The sequence below is a fragment of the Ambystoma mexicanum genome, chromosome 4q (genome assembly GCF_040938575.1).
Source record: "Ambystoma mexicanum isolate Mex_15411 chromosome 4q, UKY_AmexF1_1, whole genome shotgun sequence".
Lineage (NCBI taxonomy): Eukaryota > Metazoa > Chordata > Amphibia > Caudata > Ambystomatidae > Ambystoma > Ambystoma mexicanum.
In genome coordinates, this window is record NC_090928.1 from 1,259,166,375 (window position 1) to 1,259,192,114 (window position 25,740).

General features: G+C 50.0%; 1 protein-coding gene across 1 annotated transcript in view; it reads right to left on the reverse strand.

Moving 5' to 3' along the window:
• LOC138468346 (uncharacterized) overlaps positions 1-25,740 on the reverse strand; it is a 196,939-nt gene that overhangs the window by 151,779 nt on the left and 19,420 nt on the right. The window contains exon 2 of the mRNA XM_069608865.1: positions 8,708-9,629. Coding sequence (XP_069464966.1) covers positions 8,708-9,550 — 843 coding nt within the window. The 5' untranslated portion in view covers positions 9,551-9,629. The remainder of the gene's footprint in view (positions 1-8,707; positions 9,630-25,740) is intronic.

The following is a 25,740-nucleotide window of genomic DNA, read 5'->3' on the forward strand; positions in this document are numbered from 1 at the left end:
CAGAGGGTGCCGAGTAGAGGAAGGCAGATTGAGAAAGTGGCTGTTGCAGTAGTCCAGCCTAGAGAGAACCAGAGCTCTAGAGACAGTGAGCTTCTGGGGGAAAGTGAGAAATGGAAGAGTCCCTTTGAGGAGGTGCAGCTGGTAGTGGGATTTCTTGGTGATGTCCGAGATGTGAGGAGAGAAAGAGAGAGTGAAGTTGAAGATGACACCAGGAATTAGCGAGATAGGAGAGTAGGCTGACGGGAGCCTGAAGGAAACCTGAGTGTCATCCGCACAACACTATAAGTTAGAGGAGAAGGTAGAGATCAGGTGGGTCAAAGGAGCCAAGTAGAGGTTGAAAAACCAGGGTGAGAGGATAGAGCCCTGGAGAACGCCACATGCAGAGAGAGGTGGCGGAGTGAACGTGACAAAGTTGGACCTGGGGGGGCGGTCCAAGAGTAAGGAGGTCAGCCACTCCAGGGCCTGATCCATGATGCCCAGGTTCTCACAAAGTCAATTGATCAGGATGGCGTGGTTGACCGTGTCGAAAGCAGAGGAAAGTTCCAGGATGATGAGGACAGAAGGAATGCTGGAATCAAGGTTAGAGATCAGATCTTCACAGGTGTTCAGGAGAGCAGTTTCAGTGCCTCTGGCAGCTCTTAAGCCAGACTGATGGTCATGGAGACAACCAACAGATTCAGTGTGGAGTGTAAGCTGGCAGTTGGCCAGCTTTTCCAAGAATTTGGGAGAGGGGAAGTTCCAGTGCCAAAAGAATGATTACAGAAATCGGACAAGACTAGATCGTGTCAATGTGGTCCTTGATGGTTCTAGAGGAGCAGGCGAGTACCTGTTTCGACGACACATCCATGGATGGGACTTGTCTAGAAACCTTGTCAGGTGTTAGAGAGAAAGAGGAGAAAGGAGGAGGAGAGGGAGAGATGGCCAAAGGGGGCCGAGAGAGGTAGAGGGAGAGGAAGAGGAGATAGTGGACAGGATGTCCTGAGCTTTAGCAGAGAAGCGAGAGGCCAAAGCCGTACAGAGGGCCTGTTGAGGGAACAGGAGAGTTAGAAACCGCAACAGGATTGGCCAGTTCTTTGCAGATTTTAAAGAGTTTGCCTGTGTTGTTAAAGGCCGTAGAGACACAGGCTTGAATGTGTGCTGTGTTCTTGAGTCTTATTGCTTCGACTGGCATTTTTGTGCAACTAGTCTAGGTATGTCTAAATGTTACTGTGATGTTATTATGTGTCTACACTGGTCTACATTGTGCAGCCAGTCTAGGTATGTCTAAATGTTACTGTAATGTTATTATGTGTCTACACTGGTCTACATTGTGCAACCAGTCTAGGTATGTCTATATGTTACTGTGATGTTATTATGTGACTACACTGGTCTACATTGTGCAGCCAGTCTAGGTATGTCTAAATGTTACTGTGATGTTATTATGTGTCTACACTGGTCTACATTGTGCAACCAGTCTAGGTATGTCTAAATGTTACTGTAATGTTATTATGTGTCTACACTGGTCTACATTGTGCAACTAGTCTAGGTATGTCTAAATGTTACTGTGATGTTATTATGTGACTACACTGGTCTACATTGTGGAACCAGTCTAGGTATGTCTATATGTTACTGTAATGTTATTATGTGTCTACACTGGTCTACATTGTGCAACTAGTCTAGGTATGTCTAAATGTTACTGTGATGTTATTATGTGACTACACTGGTCTACATTGTGCAACCAGTCTAGGTATGTCTAAATGTTACTGTAATGTTATTATGTGTCTACACTGGTCTACATTGTGCAGCCAGTTGGACATGTTTTTATTGTGGCATGGCATTTTTAATAGCAAAGCATTAATGTTCATGTGCCCTGTTGGTGACTTGCATGTTTTGGGTTGCTGTTACCCTACACAACAATAGCAAACACTGTGGCTTTTTAGTGAATTTTTCACAGAAAGTGTGCTGTATATTGCATTAAAACACATATTTATATCTTTTTCCTAGTGCAGTGTGTGGCATACCCCTTCAGCAACAAGTTTGTGCATATTGCGCAAGCGTGGTAATCTAGGGCGGCCCAGAGTGTGGCGCGACTCGTGATTTGTTGCCGAGTTGGGGGGCCCCCTCAGTATGGCTTGCAGGGGGGCCCCCAGAGCTTGTGTTACGCCACTGCTGCCTTCTCTAGATTGCTTTTCATAACGAAATGTGTTGGTGCACCTGAACTCTTATAACCACCTTTCCTTCCCCTTTATATATTGTTGAAGTGCCATTTTGCTTGGTTTTCACCCAAGTATTGCTTATGCTAAAGTACTACCTTGCCTAACTTGTTCACAATCCAATTGGGAAGTGTTGCTGGTGTGTCTAGGAGTCTAACCCTGTATAACTTGACCTTTCCCTCCCTCTGAAGAAATTGTTAGAGTGCCATTTCTGCTAGATTTACACTGTGCCGTTTTGCTCAGTTTTCACTCTTGCTCAAACTTGTGTACCATTTAAACAGGGAGTTGTGTCTACTTTTCTTGAGTTGTGTGTTGAGTTAAGAGTGTGTAAAATAAATATATATATTCTTTTTGATACAAAGCTTTGGTCAGTGTTTCCTTGTCCCGTAGTACTGTAGGCCTATTGTGTAAATCCTGAATACTGCTCATCTCCCTCTTGAGATAAGTCTGACTGCTCAGCTACAGCTACCAACTAAATCTTTGTGGTACAGAATGATACCAAAGGGGATTTATTGCTCTCGCCTGTAGTCCTAATCTTCTGTAGTGCTCCCTAAGGTAACTGCACAGGATTCTGCCTAACACTGGTGGTGAGATTGATAAGGTTACAGTGCTGGGTTATCTGTGCTGGGTGGTGGAGAGTATTGCTTGTTGGGGTTGCAGTATAATTGATTGTTCTAGCATGCGGTGCTATGGGTTGCTGTCAGCATTTAATTTTGTTGCCCGTACATACTGTATAGTACGGTAATGCTGGCTGGCATCTGATGGCGTGATAGTGATGTAGCAGTAACTTTTTTTTCCCTGTGCCCACGTATTTAGGTTAATGTAGTAAAGTTCTGGTTGCAATGCTGTGCGCGCACTGGCAGGCACTGTTCAGAGAGAGGAGCAACGTCATTGCCTGTATAATAAGGCTAAAACAGTAATATTCCGTGAACGTTATCACATTGTGTGCCTTCAAGCAGACGCTGTACAAGGGGGAGTGATTGGCCACCGTACTGTCACAAAGCTGATAGGGGAGATCAAAAGGAGCAGTGCAGCTTACCGTCTGTCCGGCCTACCTGTTAGATGCAGGACCTTATCATCAGCCTCTCATGCGTTAAGGCGGCTGCCGGGCTTAGTGCGTTCCGGGTATCCTCCGTGCCAGGTTTGTAATGAAGGGGGAACACGGAGGCCTTATGTGTATAAATATAATTTAACAAGTGAATATGGTACAGAGCCCCCCAAGCCTTCTCCCCCCGTCGTCTCCCATCGTCTCCCTTGCCCTCTCCGTTCTCTCCTCGAATCCTACTCCGCCAGCTGAGGGATGCCCGCACAGAGTTGAGGCGTGGTAGTGCCGGGGGAAGCACTACACTCTAACGATCTTGCGATGCCGCCGGTCCGCGAGGAGGTCGAGCTGCTGATTCTTCTTCTTGACCACTCCGCAGCCTTTGATACAGTTGATCGGGACATTCTCCTGCTCCGTCTGGAACGGGCCGGCATTTCTGGTACTCCTCTTGCTTGGTTATCTTCATTTCGTACAGATCGGATGCAAAGAGTATCTCTTCGCTCCTGCCGATCTGCCCCCACTACTCTCTCGTATGGTGTTCCTCAGGGTTCCTCTTCGTCCTCTGGCTGATCTTATCTCTGAACATGGGGTGCACTTTTACACCTACGCTGATGATACACAGTTAGTGTTTCGTCTTCACTCACCAACAACTGAGCCCCCATAAAAACTGAAAAGCTGTTTATCCGCAATTGGGGAGTGGATGGAAAAAACTGGTTGAAACTGAATGGGGAGAAAACAGAGGTCCTGGTGATTGGCCCTCCTAATTCCAATACATTATGGGGTACAGAGTACTGTCCGGAATCTTTGGGCCCTTGCAATGCCCATAGCAACTCAGTAAAATGTCTGTCCCTGAAACCTTTGCCGTCTGCCTCTAGAGAAGCCAAAATTGCCTCAGAATGCAACTCTGGCTTCAACAAACTCAAAGTACTCAGGAAGATTCTCCCTTGTCTTCTGACTGAATGAATGCCGGGCGATGGTGGTTGCCTCGTCCATCATGAGATCCTTAGATTACGGCAATGGAATTAACCTTGGTCAACCGGTTTATCCGATTCAGTGTTCACAAATTCTTCGAAATTCGGCAGCCTGACTTGCTCTGAGTGCGCCCAGACTTACTCCCTCCCGGCCTATGCTGCACCAGCTTCATTGGCTGCCAGTAAGTTCTCCAATCCATTAAAAAATATCCTGCATTACTCGCCGAGTAATTCACAACTCGGGTGCAGATTATTTTCAATCCAAAATGGCCCGTTATCATCCCACTAGATGTCCACGCTGGGCCTCACAAAACGTACGAAGAATTCCGCGTTATCGTAGAGCGTGTGTAGGAGGGCGCTCTTTTTTGGTTCTTGCTCCTACTTTATAAACGCCCGCCCTCCCGACCCTTGTAAAACTAATGACCACCTTCGGTTTTGGAAAGGCTTTGAAATCTCACCTATTTTAATTTCCTAGTTGTGTCAACTGGCCCATCTGTTGATCGGCACTTGCAGCGCCTAGATGCCTTTTGGCCATAGTTCGCGCTTTATGAATCCAATACCATACCAGTGTGCAACTGCGGGCACCTTTAAGAAAATAGGGTATGTGTTCTGAACACAGGGGTCTATTCATGACTTTTACTGCATGGAAAATGGAGGTGCACATCTGGTAGATGTAGGGCGAGAGAGGGTCAATGGTCCCATCCTGGGTCAGTTCATTTAACACTAAAAAAGATAAGACCGCTCAAGGCAAAATACACTGGCGGCAAGTATGTCCTTCTAGAGGGAGGAATCCTGGGACATAACCTGGAAAATCCCTGGGATCTGAGGGCTTCAAGGATAAGGAAATGCCATCCTCACAGGGAAGGCGTTTCGGGAAGGACCCTGGATGGATCCTTCAGACTATAATGTGCTAAGAAGCATCCATATAAGGCGCTAATTCAGCATTACCCCAGCTGATCCACAAAGTGACAACTGCCAGTTCATCCTGGTCATCCACTCCTCGCAAAAAGCCTCAGAACTTGTGGACCTTAAATAAGGGCCTAAAGTCCTGCAGGAGTCCGGCTCACGGTTTGCGAGCTCTGACATTTCGGTCTGTGCCTCCCAATATCATATTCAATGTCAACAGCGTATGCACAGAAGGTCCTTCTCCATTTGGGTACCACTTCAATTCCAAATTAAATAGTCAGTGTGGCATAACATGGATTTCCCAGGACTAGCAGGGTGATCTGATCAACAAAGCCAGAAGACAACTCTTCCGGACCACATATCGACAACAAATTCCAATGCTACTCTTCCAAACCCCCATTAGGTGAGGGCACAAGACATTGACAATGGAAATCCTGGGTGTCTAATATGACGAATCCTTGGATGTTGCCCCTTTTTCCCTGGGGGGGCCCCTTCCTGTAATAATATTCCAGGAAGAAAGCGGTATGTTCACACTACATCCCAATCGTCCTCTTCCTGTATTTTTAGACACAGCACACTAATCCCTACTGTGACGAGGAAGATGCAAGGAGCAATGCATAGTGCCCGACAGAACCAACATGAGCAGTCTAGACTTGGAACAAGTACTGAGATGAAGAGGAGTTGTCGAAGCATGAAGACTATGCCTTGGACAATCTCGAGCAGTCTAGTTGTTGCTGACTGCTCATTGGTGCAAGGGGAGAAGAGGGAAACAAGGAAGTGGGATCAAACACACCCTGGAGGAAGAAGGAGCAGAGGAGTTATGCTGCAGGAGATGGGACTGTAGACCAGAGTCCCTGCCAGACAGAGGAGGAACCTTTGCATGCTGGCGAAGTACTAAGGACTGGGGGAAGCCCAGGAGAATCCCTCTCCAAGGTACCTGACAAAAAATCTAGCCCTCTCTGAAGGGACCAGAGGTCAAGACCGCCCCGGAGGCGCATAGCGGCAGACTGGGAGGCCGAGAAGGGAGAGAGCTGCTATGGAAGTCGGTCCAGTAGAGAGGGACAGGTCAATGAGCAGAGGAGGTGAAACTTCTGGCCTCCCTGAAGGTCGGTACGTGTGGAGAGAAGGTGCTACACCGACCAGAGCAAGACAGACAGTGTGGAGTGGCCACGGTTCGGAGAAGGATGTAGAGAGAAGGGGAAATCCCACTGCAGACCACATGCATCCAGGAAGACCCGCGACCATCGTAGACCATGAGATAAGGTACGCAGACGGATGGGGAGGTGCCAGTAAAAGCAGTAGTGGAAGCAGTAGAAAGACCAGGGGAAGGGAGCCCCCACGCCCCAGCACCGTGATCTGCCCAGGAAGCCAGGAAGCCTGGGCAGAACTGAATTGGAAGAAAGCCCGAGAAAGGTTAGGGTGAGGGAATCACCCCCCTAATATTGAGGGTCGACTACCTCGTGGTGCTTGTGAAATAAAAGGAAGAAGCCAGAGGGCCGGGAGACAACCCCGCTGGCACAGAGGACGTTTGTGTGGTAAGAGACCAGGGGTAGGTAATCATCCCGCCTGGTGGAACTGGAACGTTGAGACTTTGAGAACTGTCAGGAGGAGGGAAACGCTCCTGAACTTTGGTTTTGAATCTTCTGTTTAGCACCCTATTTTGGGAGCTTTGTTTTCTACAGAACCCTGGAAGCTACAGAGAAACCCATTTTCACCTTATTCTTAGTTTCAGGTGTAAGGGACGGAAATAGTTTTGCACACAGGACGGTGGACACATTTTGATTTGGACATCCTGACAAAGACATTAGTAACTTTGGTTGTAGCAAAGAAACAACTCTTAGCTTTGGTGACCGGTAGGAGGAACCCCAACCCCTTTTTACTTTCAATACAAGTGTATAGCAATCACAGTGCCACCTGTGTGTCGTTTGCTTTGTTCTGCATCCTTACACTAAGCTGAAATGGCTGGCACCCATTATTGAGCAAGAGACGCCCCAAGATAACAATGGTCATTGAACCGTTCATAAATGGTAACATATCTTGTGTTTGCCCCATAGTATTCAAGCCAAGGAGCCATCATGAAACTTAAGCCATACTGAAGCCACATTGGGCACTGCACCATTTCAAACATGAGGACATACTGGGCAGCTGTCCCTTTGAATACCAGCCTGTTAACCTAAGCAGCTATGTTGAAATCACTGTCCTGACACTACACAGAGGCTGCAAAACACATCTGCAGACTGTGGGAGGCCAATGCAAAACACACACTCCTTTCCAACTGTGTTTTTTTTTAGTATTTCCCTTCAATATGTTCCTAAAAGAACATGAATATTTTTTTAGTATTTACTGGCGCCCATTTTAAGATGATCAGTGTCTAATTTTGAAGAACATATTGGATGTGAATAAGGATTACTTTCTTAAAATGCATTGTTCGCCATGCTGAGAATTGTGAACTGTGTTTGTGCACAGGGCCTTATGTGTTCCCTGCTTCCTGTTTTATGGTCCGGCAGATAAGGCAGTCCTCCCAAGCCTGCATTCCACGGAGACCATCCCTTCACTTCCTGATGAATTGTCCATTGTGTATTCAGTTGACGCTCGTTTCCCACCGCACCATCTAGCGAAGAAGCCTGTTTAAATTTGAACAGGTGTGCGCCGGTCCACCTCTGCATAATACTTCCGGTTCCAATAAGAGGTGTCCAAACCTGCACTTTGCGTGATTTAAACTGAACTAAAATGGCTTCAAACCTTTCTTTGCACTTTCTTTTCATGAAATAATAAAGACAGTTTGTTTTTTGATTTCTTCCTTCTTAACTTAGTTATTTTCCTTAATCAATGTCTCTTTATTTTCACAATTCTTCATTTTCACAGAGTTATAAATTGGTACCCAGTAATTTTTACGGAAAATAAAACAGAGTGGTAAATTTCACTGAACACCATAAAACAGAAAAACACAGAAAATATTCAATAAATATATAAAGGGTACTGGGGTAAGGGGTTCGAATGAGTCGGGTTGGGGTGGCGTTATGAGGGTCGAAAATCAGGGGGGTTGGAGGGGACTCACCCGCAAATTTGGTTGCAATGAAATGTACCACTCTGAATTTTCCATCTGTAAAATCACATATAACCTTATCATCACTATGTCCCAATTTGAAAAACATTCGGTCATGGGCTAGTCTCAATCGAAGTGGTATGATAGTGCAGAAGGGGGTGGAGCCTGCCACTTGAAAGTTGGACACGGTATGCCTCCTTCCTCTACTCTGCTTTGACTTCATTCCACCCTTTCGCTTCCAAGCCCATCTCCCTCACCAGCTTTTTAAATAAAATCCCTCCCTTTAATGATTTCATGATTCTACCCCATTCAGATATCCAATGCTTCTGTCCATTGCAGCCCCTGACTCTTCCTGCATCCTTACTTCACCCCTCCCCCTGCTGAGCTGTTATCCTATCAATTGGACATTTGCAAAAGGCACCATATTGGAGCTACGGGAAACACCAAGGACCAGTGCCTGGAACGAGCCTATTCGGAAAGCCGCAAGTCCAGGCTATACACTCCTAAGAGTCCTTCAGAAGGTCTCCCTGTTTCCTAAGTAGCTTCATACCTGCAGTGAAGGGTCCAACTTGGAGGTGAGGAAGCAGTCTCTTATGATCCAGGCTTTCTTCTGCAGCAGGGTCTTGTCGGGTACGTCATGGTAGGCGTTCTTGAACTTTTTCACCTCCAGGCAGAAGTGGAGATGGTTCTCCAGCAGGGGGAGCTCCTCCAAAGGGCCGTAGGTTTGGAGGTACTTCAGGAAATGGAGCATCTCCAGCGTGGGCCAGCCTTCGGCCGCCAGCTCCAGTGACCGGGACAGCGAGGCCTTATCGTCCGCAGTTGGCTGAGCCCGGACCGTGTGCTTCATCTTGGCCCTCCTCTTCTTCAAGCGCCGTCGGATCAGCTTGGAAGCCACGGCATACAGAATGGGCTGAAGCTGGGACCACCCCTCTGCTCTGACCTGGGACGGGTCAATGCCACACTCTTCAAGGCCTTCCACCATGTCCTCCCAAAAGCGTCCAAAAGACTCCCCCAGAAGGGAACGGAGGTAGGACCCCATCTCTTCCAGACTCGTGTCGCTAATTTTTCCATTGGTCCACTCAGACCTCAACTTTTTACCAAGGTCTTTTGGGACTGGGTTCAACGCCAACACACTATGAGCGTCATCCATTGCCAAGAAACGTTTCACAAGCGCAAGGCGCCTCTTTCTGACCTTGCCCACTTGGCAGTCCTCCAGTTGGCGAAGGAGCTCCAGCACCCCCTGCAGCTCAGCAGTCTCTGTGTCTTGCACCAACCTCCTGTAGATGTTGAACACCGCCCTGCTCTGCAGGAGTTCCGAAGGAGGACCCCTCAGCGTCTCAAAGTCCTCTTCATCATGGGGGTGCCTGGAGCTGTGCAGGTTGGAGGAGGCCATGGTTCTCGACCTCTTCTTCTTGTGGGGGCCTCGGCCACCATCAAAGCTGAATCGAACATTTCCTCTCCCCTGTCCAGCCCTGCAACAAATATAAGAAGGTCAGGAACAGGTGCAGTAGAGCCCAGCTCAGCCACATCAAAGTATCCATCAGAGTGGACTGTGGACTAGTTCATGTCCTGCCACCATCACATATGGGTTGAGTTTAATTGTTGCGCTTTTCAGTGTCTCAAATCAAGGTGTTGTCACGTGCTTTGCTGGCCGCTAACTAGAAACGATCACTTAAATTCACTTTCCATCTTTGCATGCAAACACTTGTGGCATATTGCCAGATATGAAGCAGTCCTTGCAGCAGGGATCTGCAACCCTTCGCTCTCCAGATGTTTCGGACTACGATTCCCATGGTATCTGGCTATTGACTATGCTGGTTAGGGAGGATGGGAGTTGTAGTTGGAAAGCCAACGGTTGCAGATCCCTGCCTAACGACATGGCATTTGGCTTTGCAATGATTTGGGCCACGTGGCTATGCCTTAAATTCCTCAATTCACTGGTATTATGAAGATGGCTGTGTATCAAACACACACACACACACACACCTGGATGTGGACAACCATTGCCATGTGACAACATACTGCAGTTTCTCAGGCAAGCACCAGGCCTGATAATTAGCACTAGGTGGTATCACAACCCTGCCCGGCAACAGCCAAGCACCCAATGCTTCAGGAAAGGGGTACTCAATATGTTGACAATCTTCAGAAAAGGCACCCACCCCTTGGTTTAGAATGGGGGGGGTCAATGTAGTCCATGGCACTCAGGGATCCCCTTCAAACTCTGCTGGTTGTGGCTCATGGGGGCACAAGCCACCTAATGAACACCCCCATATATGGATGTTTAGAGAGAGAGGAGGTGATGGCCTGGAGAGGAGGCCTAGCACGTGGATTTGTGGGTATAGTGTTCTTTCATCGATGGGTGAAATTTCGATGGTCCCCCCCCCCAGTACATTGTACCTAAAAAAACTCATTGACATGTTTAGGGGGTTTTAGAAAAGTATGTATAAGGGCTGGGGGTGGTCGTAAATAGGTTAAAAAAAGAATAGAGGATGTGGGGTTTGGGGGGAACCCCCCCAAAATAAAATAGAAATAATTTCGATGAGTTTTTTCGGTAAAAAATACTCGGGGGGGAAAAAGACATCGAAATTTCACCTGTCGATGAAAAAACATAGAACCGATTTATGCAGGCGTAGTTATCCCGATCCCCTGGCCGTGGAAATAGTTAGGGGGTGCCCTGCTCACTAACAACTCATCCCCGCCCAAATGGCGCCGACGTGGGTCTCCTGTGAAAGGCGCCTGAGGCTACACGTTGCACTCTGTTCAACTATCCAGCCATCGTACTATGCAGTGTCTTTCTGCACCAATAGGGTGAGGTCTCTGGATAATGCTAGTCCAACTGAAGCTGGGATGTGTTTCGCCCCTGCAGGCTTTTTCAAGGCAAGTCGCGTATTAGGACATCCCCTATAGCGTACATTTCAAAAAGCCAATAACAGCATGGCTGGACGAGTGCAGCCTGTATGAATGTAAAGGAATCTAAAATGAAGGAGCATAATATTAAGATGAGCACGAAGATCAAATGTCAAATAAAAAAATACAAAAGATGTGAAATTCTGCCCCTAAAGCAAATTTAGGGGAATCAGAAATTTTCAAAAATAGATTACATTTGGAAAGAAGATTGTGGAGATCCTTGAACAGTGCCCTAATAAGGAGTATTGCAAGCTTGTCAAACAAATGACTTCCGACAATGTATTATTTAAAATATTCACTGTATGGGATGTAGTAATACACGGCTTGCCTTGAAGAAGCTCGCAGGGGCGAAACACATGTAGACACTTCACCTGGAGTACGACTAATATCCTACCAGCAGATACTAAAAGCTTATAACTAAACCCTGTTAACCTATCACCTTCTAATTGTGTTACTTTGTGTGTTAGGGAAGCCAGTTACTTATACCACACCATTTCTCTAGAGCGCAGGTTAGAGTGCCTTATTCTGGAAGCATACGCAGCAAGTATTAATCAGTGATAATTAATCCGTAGGGCCCAGGAGCCAGGGAGTACTGGTTCTACCGCCTTGTATCCATCCACTAGTAAAACTAAAGTTTCATGTCTGGGAGGTTTTGAATTAATCATAACATCTGGCATTTCTCTGTGCAACCCCCTGACCCCTCCTATCATCGCTTTTCCACCTTCCATGCCAGTACAGAAAGGGAAAGACCAGGTGCAAATCAGGCTTGTTTCCACCCGGAAAAGGGGCAGTCCAGCCAGGACTGCTGATGACATGCCTTCTGCACGTGACCACACGCATCCCCGGGCATGTGTCGGCCACATTGGGCCTTGTTATTGAGGCAGGGTCTCGAGACCCATGCCTGGGCACACCTGGCATTCCTGTGTTGACATTGAATGGGTATGCCCAGGTGTGGGTCCTGGATTTGCCATGCCTCGAGACCCAAGCCGCCCCTCGCAGAGGATGCGGGATGAAGTTTAAACCTGCCCGGGGTTGCCTGTGGTCTCGTGCTTGTGACCAAGCAGTTTGTTCATTTATTTTATTATTGGACATTTGTATGGCACCTATACAAAGTGTTTCCAGGCCCCACAAGATGGTGGGGGGGAGGAGGGGACATGGGAACAAAAGTAGAACAAAAACTGTTATATTGGCCCAGTGCATGACAAGGTGGTAAGTGTGGAGAGTAGGGGTAGAGGGTGAAGTGCAGCAGAGTGGTGCCCACAAGGGATAGGGGCGGGCAAGTGCTGGGCGGGCCAAGGCGGCAAGTGGAGGATGGCATGATGAGTGCGGTGGATAGGGAGGACCAGGTTGGGCTAGTCCGGGAAAGGGATCCTGAGGGCAAATGTTGGCAATGGATTCTGTAAGGACTAGGAGGGGGTGGTCTGGCCCCTGTATGAATCAGAAGTGACCAGGCCCCAGTCGCAGCGGCAGAAGGAGATTTAGCACGGGAGGGGAGAGGGAAGGAAGAGGAGAAAAGGAAAGTCTTGAGAAGTTTCTGGACCTTAAGAAGATCTGGCTCAGGCCTGAGGGGGACAGGGAGGCCGTTCCAGAGGAGGGCAATAAACTGAGGAAAGGGATCTACCTCCCAATCTACTTGGAGAACCGTTTGACTTACAGAGAGTTGGAGCCAGAGTACCAAAGGACTCTGGCCCAGAGGTATTTAGCGAGGGAGAGCTGGATACAGAGAGGTCCCAGGCCTCAGACAGCCTTGTGGATGATGCAGAGGGTCTTGAATTACATCTGTGCGGTCACCGGGACCCAGTGGAGAGATTTTAGTGCTGGAGAGATGCGGTCCCTGGGCTTGAGGCCAAGGATAAGTCTTGCTGCCCTATTCTGGATTAAATGAAGAGGGCAAAGGGAGGAAAGAGGCAGAATGAGAAAGAGGCTGTTGCAGTAGTCCAGCCGAGAGAGAACGAGGGCTGTGGAGACATTGAACTTCTGGGGAAAGGTGAGGAAAGGGAGAATGCCTCTGAGGAGGTGCAGCTGGTAGTTGGACTTCTTGGCAAGGGCCTTGATGTGAGTGGAGAGAAAGAGAGGGAGGAGTCAAAGATGATCACAGGTTTCTTTTGCCTCACAAGTGGGAGAGGGCCCAGGGAGTGAGGCCAGAGAGAGTGGGGGAACAAGGAGCAGGAGTCCCAATACTAAGGATCTCTGTCTAACTGGCATTAGGGCAGAGATCATTGGCAGAGCACCAGGCCTGAATGGAAGGGGACGAAGAGGAGGGGGTAGATGAAGGCAGGTTGCAAGAGAGCTGTGTGTCATCTGCGCAACACTGGAAATGAGGAGAGAAAGTGGAGATCACGTGGGCCTGGTAGATGTTGAAGAGCCAAGGCGGTAGGATAGAGCCCTGAGGGACACCACAGGTAGAGAGTGAGTTGGAGGAGAGAAGATGTGTTTGAGAGGAAGGAGGTCAGCCACGCCAGTGCCCAGTCAGTGATGCCAAGGCTATCATGGATACAGTTTATGAGGATGGAGTGGTTGACTGTGTCAAAAGCAGAAGACAGATTGAGGAGGATCAGAACAGAGGGAATGTTAGAGTCCAGGTTGGAGAGTAGGTCTTCACAGATGTTCAGGAGAGCGGTTTCCATTCCTCTGGCAGCCCTAAAACTGGACTGGTGGTCACCGAGGCAGCCGGCCATTTCGGTGTGGAGGGTCAGTTGGGGGGTGACCATCTAGCGAGAGAGGCAATGTTGTCCTAGATGGTTCTGGGGGAGCAGAGGGTCACTTGTTTAGAGGAGACTTTCATAGAGCGAACAACTCTAGAGATCTTGTCTGTTTTAATAGGAGAGATAGAGGAGAGTAATGGGGAGGGTATGGGGGAAAGAAGGCAGGAGAAGGGGTATGTTGGGGGGGAGCAGGTGACAGGGAGGACAGGATGTACAAAGTTTTGGAGGAAAAGTGGGCAGCCAGTGCTGAGTTGAGGGCCTGGGAGGAGGAGACTGCGGTAGGATTGGCAAGTTCTGTGTTATGGGAGCCTCCAGAGATGCAGGCTTGAACATGAACCCTCTTCTTGGAGCAGATGGAGATACAGTATTGCTTTTGGGGCAGGCAGCAGGCCTGTTTGTCAGAGGATGAGCCCGAGTGCAGGCTTGGACATGAACCCTCTTCTTGGAGCAGATGGAGATACAGTATTGCTTTTGGGGTAGGCAGCAGGCCCGTTTGTCAGAGCATGAGCCCGAGGCCTGCCACTTCCGCTCTGCATCTTTGCACTTGCGTTTCAAAACGGCCAAATCGGAATCATACCAAGAGCTGCATTTGGAGGCAGGCATCACGCGGATCCTCCTGACAGGGGCAAGGATGTCCAGGCTGTTAGAGCTAGAGATTTGGGTTTGACTGCCGCTTTTGCAGTGGGACCAGTGCTGTCATTGGATTTGGGACCCAGCTCCCCAATCCTGGGGAATGCATGTGCACTCCCGGGTGCACTTTACATTTATTTTTTAACGCTGCAGCAGCGCATGTTGCACGTTCGTGTCGAGGGCCAGGATTTGAACCCGGCTTGCTAGGTTGAGAGGCGAGACACTTCCCCACAAGACCACCTGAGGGTCTGCGCAGGAGTGCTCTGAAATCCCATGTCAATGGTGCGCTGCACGGGAAATATTGCTCTGCATTTCTATTGGGGTTTAAAAGGCGGCACATTTTGTACTTTGCTGACCACATTATGAGAAATTTGGCTAATTTGCAGGTGCTCATGAGTCACCTTCTGAGGGGCTGAGAGGCAAATGTTTATAGGGGTGACTAAACCCCCATGCTGAACCCCCCTCTTACCTCTGCGCTAGGTGGGACCCCCCAGTAAAATAAAAGTCAATTTCCAGCACTGGGCGGGTCCAAGCCTCATTTGCATATGATCTTTCCCCTTCTGGAATGCAATGGCAGAAGGAAAGGCAATAGTTTGGGGGCGTTGCCAGGAGTTAGAATGCATTCAGAACCTTTCAGCCATCACCCATCTGTTTCAGTCAGGCTAACTGGAGCCATTGACGGGTGGTAGTTGGCGGAGCCAAGCTGCCAGTGAATGTTGGGCGGTGAGGAAGGTGGCACTGTCTTGCTAAATGCCTGGCTCGCTAGTGGCGGAAGCCCCCGCGCCAAGGGCAGAGGGAGGGTGCCCCCCGGAGCCCTTTGAGGCACAGCTCCAAAAGAAGTGCAGCAAACAGAGCCCAGTCTGAGGCCAGCCAAGCCCATAACAAATAGAACAAGATAGCTCAGTGAGTAAGGCACTATACACCAGTTCAAATCCCAGCATGGCTGACTCAGCCCTTCATCCTTCTGAGGCGGGTGGGTGTAATACTGTGTGATCAGGTCCCCAGGATGTTGCCTGAGGAGAGAGACTGGCGAACTCTGGGGGCTGGAGGGAGTTGCCCACTCCATGATAAGACTCGAGAAGGCTGTAAATGGGGGATCCCCAGGAGCTGTCCCAGACCTCCCTCAGGTGATGTTGAGGGGTCAGGGTAGTTTAAACCATCTCAGAGCACCTATGTGTTACACAGAGCTATATGTAGAGAGATATGCAGGGGTCAACCTCGGGGGAAGAAATCAGAAGGAAAAGCAGCTCCCGAACGAGGATGGGCAGGGGTGTTGCTAGGTCTGGAAAAGACCCGGGGCTAGGCTAATGTCGTAACTGTCGAGACTGGGGGCTAGCTATAGCCTTTTGGTTGTAGCTCGGAGCTCCTGAGATTCTATCTGGGGCTACAACCAAATGACCAGGGGCTACAGCCCCCTTAGCCCCCACTAGCAACGCCTCTGAGTATGGGCCCCTCTTTTGGATCAGAAACTGGCTGGCCCCCTGTGGACACCACCCGATGGGCATCTACATGGAGCCCAGACTTCAGCTGAAGGGGCACCTTGACCTGGCAGCCGGGAAATGAAACCTGGTCATTGGCCGGAGTCCAGTAAACCAGAGGGACGCGGACAGAGGCCTTTCCATGGGACTAGCGCCCCGTTTAAAATCAGCCTCTTGGTGTCTCAGCTCTTAAAAGTGGGCAGAAGCACTAAATGATTATTACCCACCTGTGCCAATAAGCAAGGTGGGTGCTGTCAGGTGAAGCCGCCACACTCATAATGAGGGCCAATATTCCATGTGCCAATAATCACAATGCCAACCCTTTGAGCTTTCGTGTAGTCATGGGAAAAGCACTTGCCAGGCACTTGCCGTAGTGGCAATAACTGGCCATTCATGCTAGCAGGTGCAAAATGCTGCGAGTACCAGGGCATCTAATAACAGTGCCTGGCAAATCCCTAATACTTTTTCACAAACCAAAACTGTTGGCTTTGCTAATGCTTGTTTTTAACAGGACTTCAGTGAAGGACAAGCAGAGTGCATATAAATGGAGTAGCTGGAGGCAGACCCGGTTAAGACATTTTTGTTACACCAGCAGTGGGTTTACTGCTCCAATTAAGTTATTAACTTTGAGGAAACACTGGCAGGCACTTTGAGTGCAAAGTTTGATGATAAGGTTTGATTAAAGCGAGTTCCCATGAGGAGGTGTTTAGGGCGGGAAGAGGCAGGAACTGGGTGGGAACTGCCATAGGGATTAGCATGGCCATGAGCAGGCAATGGGTGGGCAAATAACCAGACAACACCTATAGATGCTTTGTCCCTCCTCGTGTGCATTTCTCCCTATCTGTACTATAATGCAATAGTTTTGATTATAGGGGGCGCAAGCGCCACATAGTAACTCAAATAATACACGTGTACCTAGACTAAAATGTTGGGGAGCCTGGGGGGCAGGGGGCTGTTTCTCAGGAAGGAAGGGCCCCCATAAACACGTCTTACCAGTGACTTTGACATACACTCATTTCTTTAAGTGGGATAAGAAATGATGGAGTCGCAATGAGTTACCCAACAGTACCCGGGGCGTGACCTAAGAAGTGCCTGGCGGGGCCTTCGAGCCGCAAGGAGCTGAAGCTGTGTGGCCTATGAAAGTAAAGACGTAGCCCACAGACGGGGTCCCGTTTTTGGACCAAGCAAGAGCCCACAGAGCAACAGAGGTTCGAATCCCGGATCCGCGCTTAGAAACCAAAATCAGGTACGGTATTAGGCGCATTATAAATAAATAAATAAATAAATAAAGGTGCGCTAAATATAATATTCATGAACAGTGAAAATACTTTCTAAAACTAAAAAAAGAATACAAATAAAATGATTGGGTCTGCTTATGTATTAATGCATTCATTTTACATAAAAGCAAGGTTTGAATATATGTGGCTGCAAAGATCAAACAGTTTATTCTCTATATTTCCCCTTCTAAGTATCAGAAAACAATCGGCCTCCAATTGTATGAAACAGTCCATGTGGTTTTAAACAGGGGGTAGAGTAACATCTACTGGGCAGCGGCGGTATTATCCGTTGAGTTTTTGATGAGAAATCGGGTCGGGACGTCATTTCGGGAGCACTGGCACGGCCCCTGCATAGTTGCCAACATGATCCCTTCCAATCTGTAGGTAGTTATCCAGTCCTGTTATTTTCTTTGCATTCTAGGACTTGGAGTACTACTTTTCCCCTTAAAATCAGACTACAACTCCCATAATGCATTGAAAAATACAGGTTCTGGACAAGCACATACAGACTGGAATGGATGGGATTGGCAACTATGCCCCTGCAGGAGAGTCCTTTTCTGGCTTGGCTCACCCCTACATCCCTACATATAGCTCATTGAAGACAGCATCTCGCAAGCTGTCTTTGCTTCTCCCAGCTGCTAGGATTGTTAGGCCCCCTTCCTTAATAGTTTCTTTTTTTGGCACCACAGTTCCCTTATCTTTTATTGGGTCGATTGTATTGAAAAAGGCTTTTTTCAGACTGTGTTTCCTCAGGTCACCCTTAGGACAGGGTGATTGCGGGTACACTGTAAATTGGTTCACCTCAATAAGCAGGGCGTTAAATGGGGTAGTAAATTGAGGGGGGAGGCTCTCGTTAGGGTGCGTCCCCTAAGTACACGTTCTTTCACCACGCCCCCAACAAGAACCCCCAGCCCCCCAACCCTTGCAGTCAAGGAGCTGAGGTTAAAGAAATGCCTGCGGGGGTCCCTGACCCTCCCAGGCAACCCTTTGACCACATGGCTTCTTTAATGCAATGGGCTGCCTGCTGCGTGATGTCTCTTTGTTCCAAAACAGGAGTGGGACTGGGTTGGTCAGCCTTTCCTTTTGTTTCTGAGTAAAGAGCTAACACGCAGTGAAGCCCTTTCACCAAGCACGGTTAATGAAGGTGACGACGAACACAAAAAGCACCGCAAAATGGAGGAGGCACTCCCGATAACCCGGGCAGTGTCCCCCTCCGGACTTCCCCCTCTCGGGAGAAACGGAAGGCGCCGCACTCAGTGCGGCAAAAGGCAAGGAAAGCCCGCGAAACAAGAAAGCGCGGCGAAACTTGGGGAAAGCCCGTGAAGGGCAGACAAAGGAAAGGGGAGGGGTTCCCCCTTTATAACGGGCAGGGTCTGTAAGGAAGGCAGCATCCAGCCGCTGCGAAGGACGCCCGCCCAGGAGTCTCGGAAGGAGCTTTTCGTTTTTGCAGCAGCGCTGGGCGGAGGAACCGTCAACAATAGCCAGAATCGTGAGGAAGCAGAGGAAGCATCGCCGCCGTGAGGAGAAGAAGAGCCGTGGGCACAGGCGGCAGAGGAGCTGTCGGAGGGACACCTCACTGCCAGAATGCGATCATAACAGCAGCGGGCACCGCTGTCGGGAGGAGAAGAAGAGCCGTGGGCTGCAGGCGGCAGAGAAACCGTTGGAAGGTCGCATCGCTGCCAGAAGGGAACCACTGCGGCGGGTGAGAAAGCCGCGGCGTTCCCAGCGAAAGGTGGGGCTGTCAAAGGGACTCCTCACCGTCGACGGAGCACAGCGGTTCCCCCCCCTGCAAACGAAAGAGCCGGGTAAAAACACCTCACTGCGGAGCCGCTGCGGCCTGCGGTGGGGAACGCCACAACAACCGTCTGCCTTTGAGGAAGAGGACACGCCGGTGCGCTTCGATCGTAAGGAAGAGGAAGGGTCGGAGTAGCGCCCAGAGTGGCATCCGGGGTCATCAAAGCGACGGGTTGCCGAAGACCCGACAAGGAAAGCCCCCAGGTTACTAGCAAGACACACGGCAGGGATCACCCCTTTCTGATCCTGCAGCAGAGCTGAAAACTTTGGGGGCAACAAAGGACACGTATTGGGGCAGCAAAGGACAACTTGGGAGCAACAAAAGACAGTAAGTCGCGCATTGGCCCTACTGCCTCATAGACAGCACCGCACCCGCCGGGCCGGGTGAAATCACGTGTGCGGCGAGTCCAGCCTCGCACGGCAAACCCACTTCTCTTCGTGACGAGGAACACGGGGGTGCAGAGCGCACGGCCCCAGTCGGTCAAGAGGAACAGGCAAGCATTGCCTGAATATAGCCTGTTAAGATCATACAACAACAATCATGGATCTGGAGGCTTTCATCTCGATGGCCAAACTGGTGGTGGCCAAACACGGCAGCAATTGGATGGAGGCTTTGGCCACGCAGCCAGGGCAGGAGCAGCCAGGGACCAGCGAGAACCCTGAATCTCCATTGATGTTCCAAGATGAGGAGGATATGCAAGAGCAGGAAGGAGAAGAACACAGGGAAGAAGATGAGCCAACTGGAAAGAGGAGGAGAGTGATGACTCAAAGGGCCAAGGCGAGCAAAGAGCAGGCTGCCAAGAGCAAGAAAACTAGAGCAGCCGCAGCAAGAAGCAAGGGAAGGACACAGGAGGTTGTAGCCGTACCGGCACTGGAACCTGTGGAAGCGCCAAGGAAACAGGGACCACCCAGCACGCCTGCAACCAAACCGGTGGCTGCGAGGGAAGAGGGACCCACATCCTTGGAGGCTGTGAAAGGTATGGTGATGCAAAGTATGCAGGCATGGGGGAATGGGGGCAATGGTCCACTACTGAGTGGGAATGTCAATGCATTTAACCAAATGGGAAATGGGGCAGCGGTGCTACAACAGGGAGGGATAGCGCCAGGTCCAGGGGGCGGGGTATCGGGGGGTTATCAGCAACCTGGAAGCCTCTCCAGCATGGGGGTTCCAGGAACGGGGAGCCAGTGGCCGGGGGTGTGGCCCGCGTCACCAAGCTTGAATGGGGGGATGCAACAGCCACAGAGTCAAGGGGTCAACACGGTGGCTGGTGTTGATGCCGGGGCCCTCAATGCACCGCAATCTTCACAAATCCAACAACCTATACCGGGGACCGGCGCAAGCCCAATAAATGGTGGGTGGCCCGGGGAATCAGTTGGGTTCAGCTGCAGGAGGGGCAGCTCAGCCACCCACATGGTGGGGGCAAGGGGTAGCTAACACAGGGTTACCTCCGGGGCCCAGTTCCAATGTCGGTCAGGACGGGGTTTGGGGTGCAATGACGCAGTATGGGAGAACAATGCCGGGGTTTGGCCCGGTTAGGTTGGCAGTCAATTCTTTATCATGGCACACACCAATGGCAATCAAGGAAAGGGTATGGAGGAAGGAATTCATAGAAATCCTGGATTTTGTGGGGATGGAGCCACTGGGAAACGGATTAAAAGAATTATCTGAGAAGGAGAAGAGGGATAAGGAGACACCCAAGACGGAGGCTACCATGCATAATTGGTTAAAGGCATTCTTGGTATATACTTCAATAATGATAGAAAAATACCATCAGGATGCTTTAGCAATGCTGGCATATGGGCATTACATCCAGGATATTTATTTGAAACGGGGGGCGAAGGTTGGCTACAGTATGATCGGGCATTTCACTTGAAAATGCAGGTATGGCCAGCTCTATCTTGGGATAAAATGGATGTGGGCGGGTTTTTGGATAAATTAGTGCTCACAGGGGAAGGAGGTGAAAGAGCCACTGTAGAGAAGCCTCAGGTTTGGAGGGGCAGGGGGGGGTTCACCCGGCGGGGGAGAGCATCCTTTCGCAGGCACTCCTCCTGGAACAGCATAGCCAGCTACCAGGCGGAGCAAGCTGACTGCTGGAGGGTCAGTTCAGAGGAAGGTTGCCCCTTTGGCAAATCATGCCAATTTAGGCACGCCCGCGGAGGTAGTGGCAAGGAACGCAGCTCCTCTGCCAGCGCGGGGAGGCGCAGGAGCAGCCCAAAGGGGAAAAATAAGGTAAAAAAAGGATGAGGTTGAAAACATGATGTCAAGCTCGTCCCGGAAACAAAGATGTAATGGTTTGATTAAAATTGGGCTGCCAACCCCAGTTAATTTACAAGCAATGACTCTGTGGTTAAATACTTATCATAACTGTGATGGTGCTAGATTGTTGTGGGAAGGTTTCAGGTGGGGGTTCAGGATCCCATGTACGGCAGTAAGAAGGGGCACAGAAGCGTGCAACCTGCGGTCAGCGCTAGGGATGCCAGAAGTGGGGGCACAGAAAGTGGCCAAGGAAGTAGCCTTCGGCAGAGTGGCGGGGCCTTTCAGGCAGCCACCAATGCCAAACCTAGTAGTCTCACCTCTAGGTTTGGTCCCCAAGAAGGAGGAGGGCCAATATCATTTGATCCATTACCTCTCTTTTCCCGAAGGGAAGTCAGTCAATGATGGGATTAGCAAGGAAATGTCCAGAGTGCATTATACTTACTTTGAGGATGCAGTGGTGAGAGCGCCTGGGAGGGGAGCCCTTATGGGAAAGTCTGACATTGAATCAGCATTCCGTTACTACCCATTCATGCTGAAAGTCAACATTTGTTGGGTTTTAAGGTGCAAAAACTATACTATTGTGATAAGTGTTTAGCGATGGGGTGTGCCATCTCCTGTGCTTATTCTGAGGCATTTAGCACCTTTCTGGAGTTTGCAGTAAAGCAAGAGTGCCGGGAAGGGGCAGTGGTCCATTACCTCGATGATTTTCTTTTTATCGGGGAAAAGGGGTCTAAAGAGTGTGAGAACCTCATGGGTACTTTTCGGAGGCTGATGAAGGTAATGGGGGTTCCTCTAGTCAGGGAGAAAACAGTGGGCCCAGTGACCTGTCTGACCTTTCTGGGGATTGAGATTGGTTCATTGAAAGGGGAATGCAGGGCACAGGACAAGGTGACAAAACTGAAGGGGATCATTAAGGGTTTAAGATGTAAGAAGAAGGCATCCATGAGGGAACTCCAGGTCCTGGCAGGCTCCCTCAATTTTGCAGGGAAAGTCATCCCGGTGGGTAAAACATTCGCAAGGAGTGTGGAACTGAAAACAGTTGGGCTGCAACATGCAGGACCACACGTCAGGCTAGGGTCTGAAGTGCGGGAGGCCCTGGCCATGTGGGACACCTTTTTGGACGACTTTAATGGGGTGTTAATTTGGCATAGCAAAGGGAACAGTGAGGACAGGCGCAAGTTGTTCACTGATTCATCTGGTGCATTGGGGTTCGGGGCAATCCTGGACAGCAAGTGGTGTGGCATGGCATGGCTGAAGGAATGTCAACGGAAAGGGGTCAGTAGGGACATCACGCTTTTGGAGCTCTTCCCCATTGTGGTAGCATTTAAACGGTGGGGGGAACAGCTGGCGAACAGCAGAATCATGCTCTGGTCGGACAACTTAGTGGTGGTCCAAATCATTAACCAAAGTTCCACCAGTGGCAGAAGGGTTTTGCATCTGTTGAGGGAGCTTCAGAGATGCATGCTAGAGAGGAATATAGAAGTACGAGCCAGGCACATTCCGGGGGTACAGAACACGGCAGCTGATGCTCTCTCTCTCGTTTACAGTGGGTGAAATTCTGAGAGAGCTGCCCGGGACCAGAGAAGGCGATGTCTCCGTTCAAAACTCAGTGGTTGGACATGATTGGGGTAATCTGAGTACTCTCATCCAGACGGCTCTGGCTCCAGGCCCCAGGTATAAGGCTTGCTGGGAGCGGTACCTGAATTTCAAACGAGAGGTGCTAGGAGAAAACCAGCAGGAGTCGCCGGTGAGGGCCTTCGTGGGTTGGGGCTGGCGTGAGGGGGAATCCAGGTCATGGATGGTTCACCATCTAGCAGCTATCGCCCATTTCTGTAAACTGAAGGGGGAGAATGATCCTACTAAAGAGCACCATATTGGTATGGCATTGAAAGGGTGGGCCAAACAAGTAAAGTCTAGAGGGGATGAAAGGAGGCCCATTGACGTGGTCAAGCTCCAGAAGGTGGTGGCTTGCCTTGAACAAATCTGTCACGGGGATTATGAAGCGGCATTGTTCAGAGCTGCTTTCACGTTAGCTTTCTTTGGGGCATTCAGGGTGAGTGAACTGTTACCAGAGAACAAAGGTGTAAAGGGGATGAGATTTTTGCAAATGCAGGATGTGCACTGTTCAGAGCTACAGGTGACATTGTGGCTAAAAAGCTCAAAGACGGATCAGGAAGGCAAAGGGTGCACAGTGTCTTTACAGTTCATCACAGGGAGCACAATATGCCCAGTCAGGGCGGTGCAAAGATACTTCAATTTGAGACCTCCTTCAGTAAAGGAGGCTCTGCTACTCATCCACCAGGATGGTTTGGCGCTAAGTCGCTTCCAGTTTAGGAGAGTGATGGAGCTGGCGTTAGAAGGAATTGGGGAGACGGAAGGGGTGTTTGGGACACACTCATTCCAGATTGGGGCTGCTACAGCCGCAGCAGGTGTTGGCATGGGGGAGGTGGCAATCAGACAGATTGGGAGGTGGAAATCTGGTTGTTTCAAGAGATATATCAGGCCCAAACAAATGTAAGGTTTACGTGTTCCCTTCTTTTTCCACCAGCACCGGCCCGTAGAAGGAAGAGATCAGTATGAGTGGGAGGACACTCTTTTGTGTCTAGGGCAGGGGCAAGCTGGACGGATGAACAGGAAAAGCTAACGGCGGGCGAGTTCAGGATGGGATGGCACAGGGTGCCAGGGATGAAATGGGCGCAATTGCAGGGGCAGGTGCGCAGATTGTTGAACATTGAGCAAAAACCAGACATACTGGTTATCCACTTGGGGGGTCATGATTTGACAAGTTTGGGGAGGGGGCTCTGATGCGTGAAATGAGGTTCTCATTGCAGGAACTGGCAGGACAACTGGGGGAAACAGAAATTGTTTGGTCAGAGATCATCCCGAGGCCTGAATAGAGAGGTGCAGATAATCACGCAGCAGTGGAGAAGTCCATGCGGAAGCTAAACTGCACAATGGCAAAGTTCTGCAGAGGCAGGGGCTTTGGGCAGATCAGGCACGGCCTGATTAATCTGAAATCTCCAGAGTACTTCCTCAAGGATGGGGTAGACTTGGCCCCATTGGGCATGGAGCTATTCGTTTGGAACATCTGCACAAAAATCCTGGAAATGTAGGAGGAAGGGGGGAGTCACGGTGGGCGGTAACCCTGGCGTGGCGGTGTTTGGCCGGATAAACACATGAGACAGACTCCGGATGAGCCAGGGGAAAGCAAGAAGGGTCTTTGCTCTTCACAGACCCAGCACCCCTTGGGAGCCTAAACAGCAGGGGCATCTGGGAGGAACAACTAGGGCTCAGCTTCCCCCAAGGAAACGGCACTCTCCCCGCCCAGGAGCGCCGGCAGGGGCTGGAGAGGCTTGGATGCAAAGGTTGGGAGAGTTGGGCCTATTCTGGATGCTTGGGGAAGGAAAGGGGGAAGCTGTTTATTTTGGACACGGAGCAGTCGCCACATCTTATGAGTATTTTTCCACAAATGTGTGCAGTGTGGTTTTGGTTTGGTGTTATTGTGGAAGAAATCTGCGGCCTTTTATGCCAAAAAACAAACAGGTCTCATCCTACACTTTCCTGGGGGGAAAGGGGAATGAGCTACGGATATGTGTTGGATACAAATGGATGGATGTCAGGGTTATGAAGGTGACGATGAATACAAAAAGCACTGCAAAATGGAGGAGGCACTCCCGATAACCCGGGAGTGTCCCCCTCCGGTCCTCCCCCTCTCGGGAGAAAGGGGAGGCGCCGCACTCAGCGTGGCAAAAGGCAAGGAAAGCCCGCGAAACAAGAAATCGAGGCGAAACTTGGGGAAAGCCCGCGAAGGGCAGACAAAGGAAAGGGGAGGGGTTTCCCCCTTTATAACGGGCAGGGTCTGTAAGGAAGGCAGCATCCAGCCGCTGGGGAGGATGCCCGCCAAGGAGTCTCGGAAGGAGCTTTTCATTTTTCCCACCCACCAACCCTACGAACAGAAGAAGCAGAAATACCTGGTCGTCGACGTCGCAGGACGACAAGGCGTTGTGGCAGTGTTTGGCCGAACAAACACATGAGACAGACTCCGGATGAGCCAGGAGAAAGCAAGAAGAGTCTTCGCTCTTCTCAGACCCAGCACCCCTTGGGAGCCTAAGCGGCAGGGGCGTCTGGGAGGAACAACTAGGGCTCAGCTTCCCCCAAGGAAACGGCACTCTCCCCGCCCAGGAGTGCCTGCAGGGGCAGGAGAGGCTTGGACGCAAAGGTTGGGAGAGTTGGGCCTATTCTGGACGCTTGGGGAAGGAAAGGGGGAAGCAGTTTATTTTGGACACGGAGCAGTCGCCGCATTTTATGAGTATTTTTCCACAAATGTGTGCAGTGTGGTTTTGGTTTGGTGTTATTGTGGAATAAATCTGCGGCCCTTTATGCCAAAAAACAAACAGGTCTAATTCTACACTTTCCTGGGGGAAAGGGGAATGAGCTATGAATATGTGTTGGATACAAATGGACGGATGCCAGGGTTATGGGCTTCCTGCTGCATGTTAGCTCTTTACTCAGAAAGAAAAGGAGAGCTGGCCAAG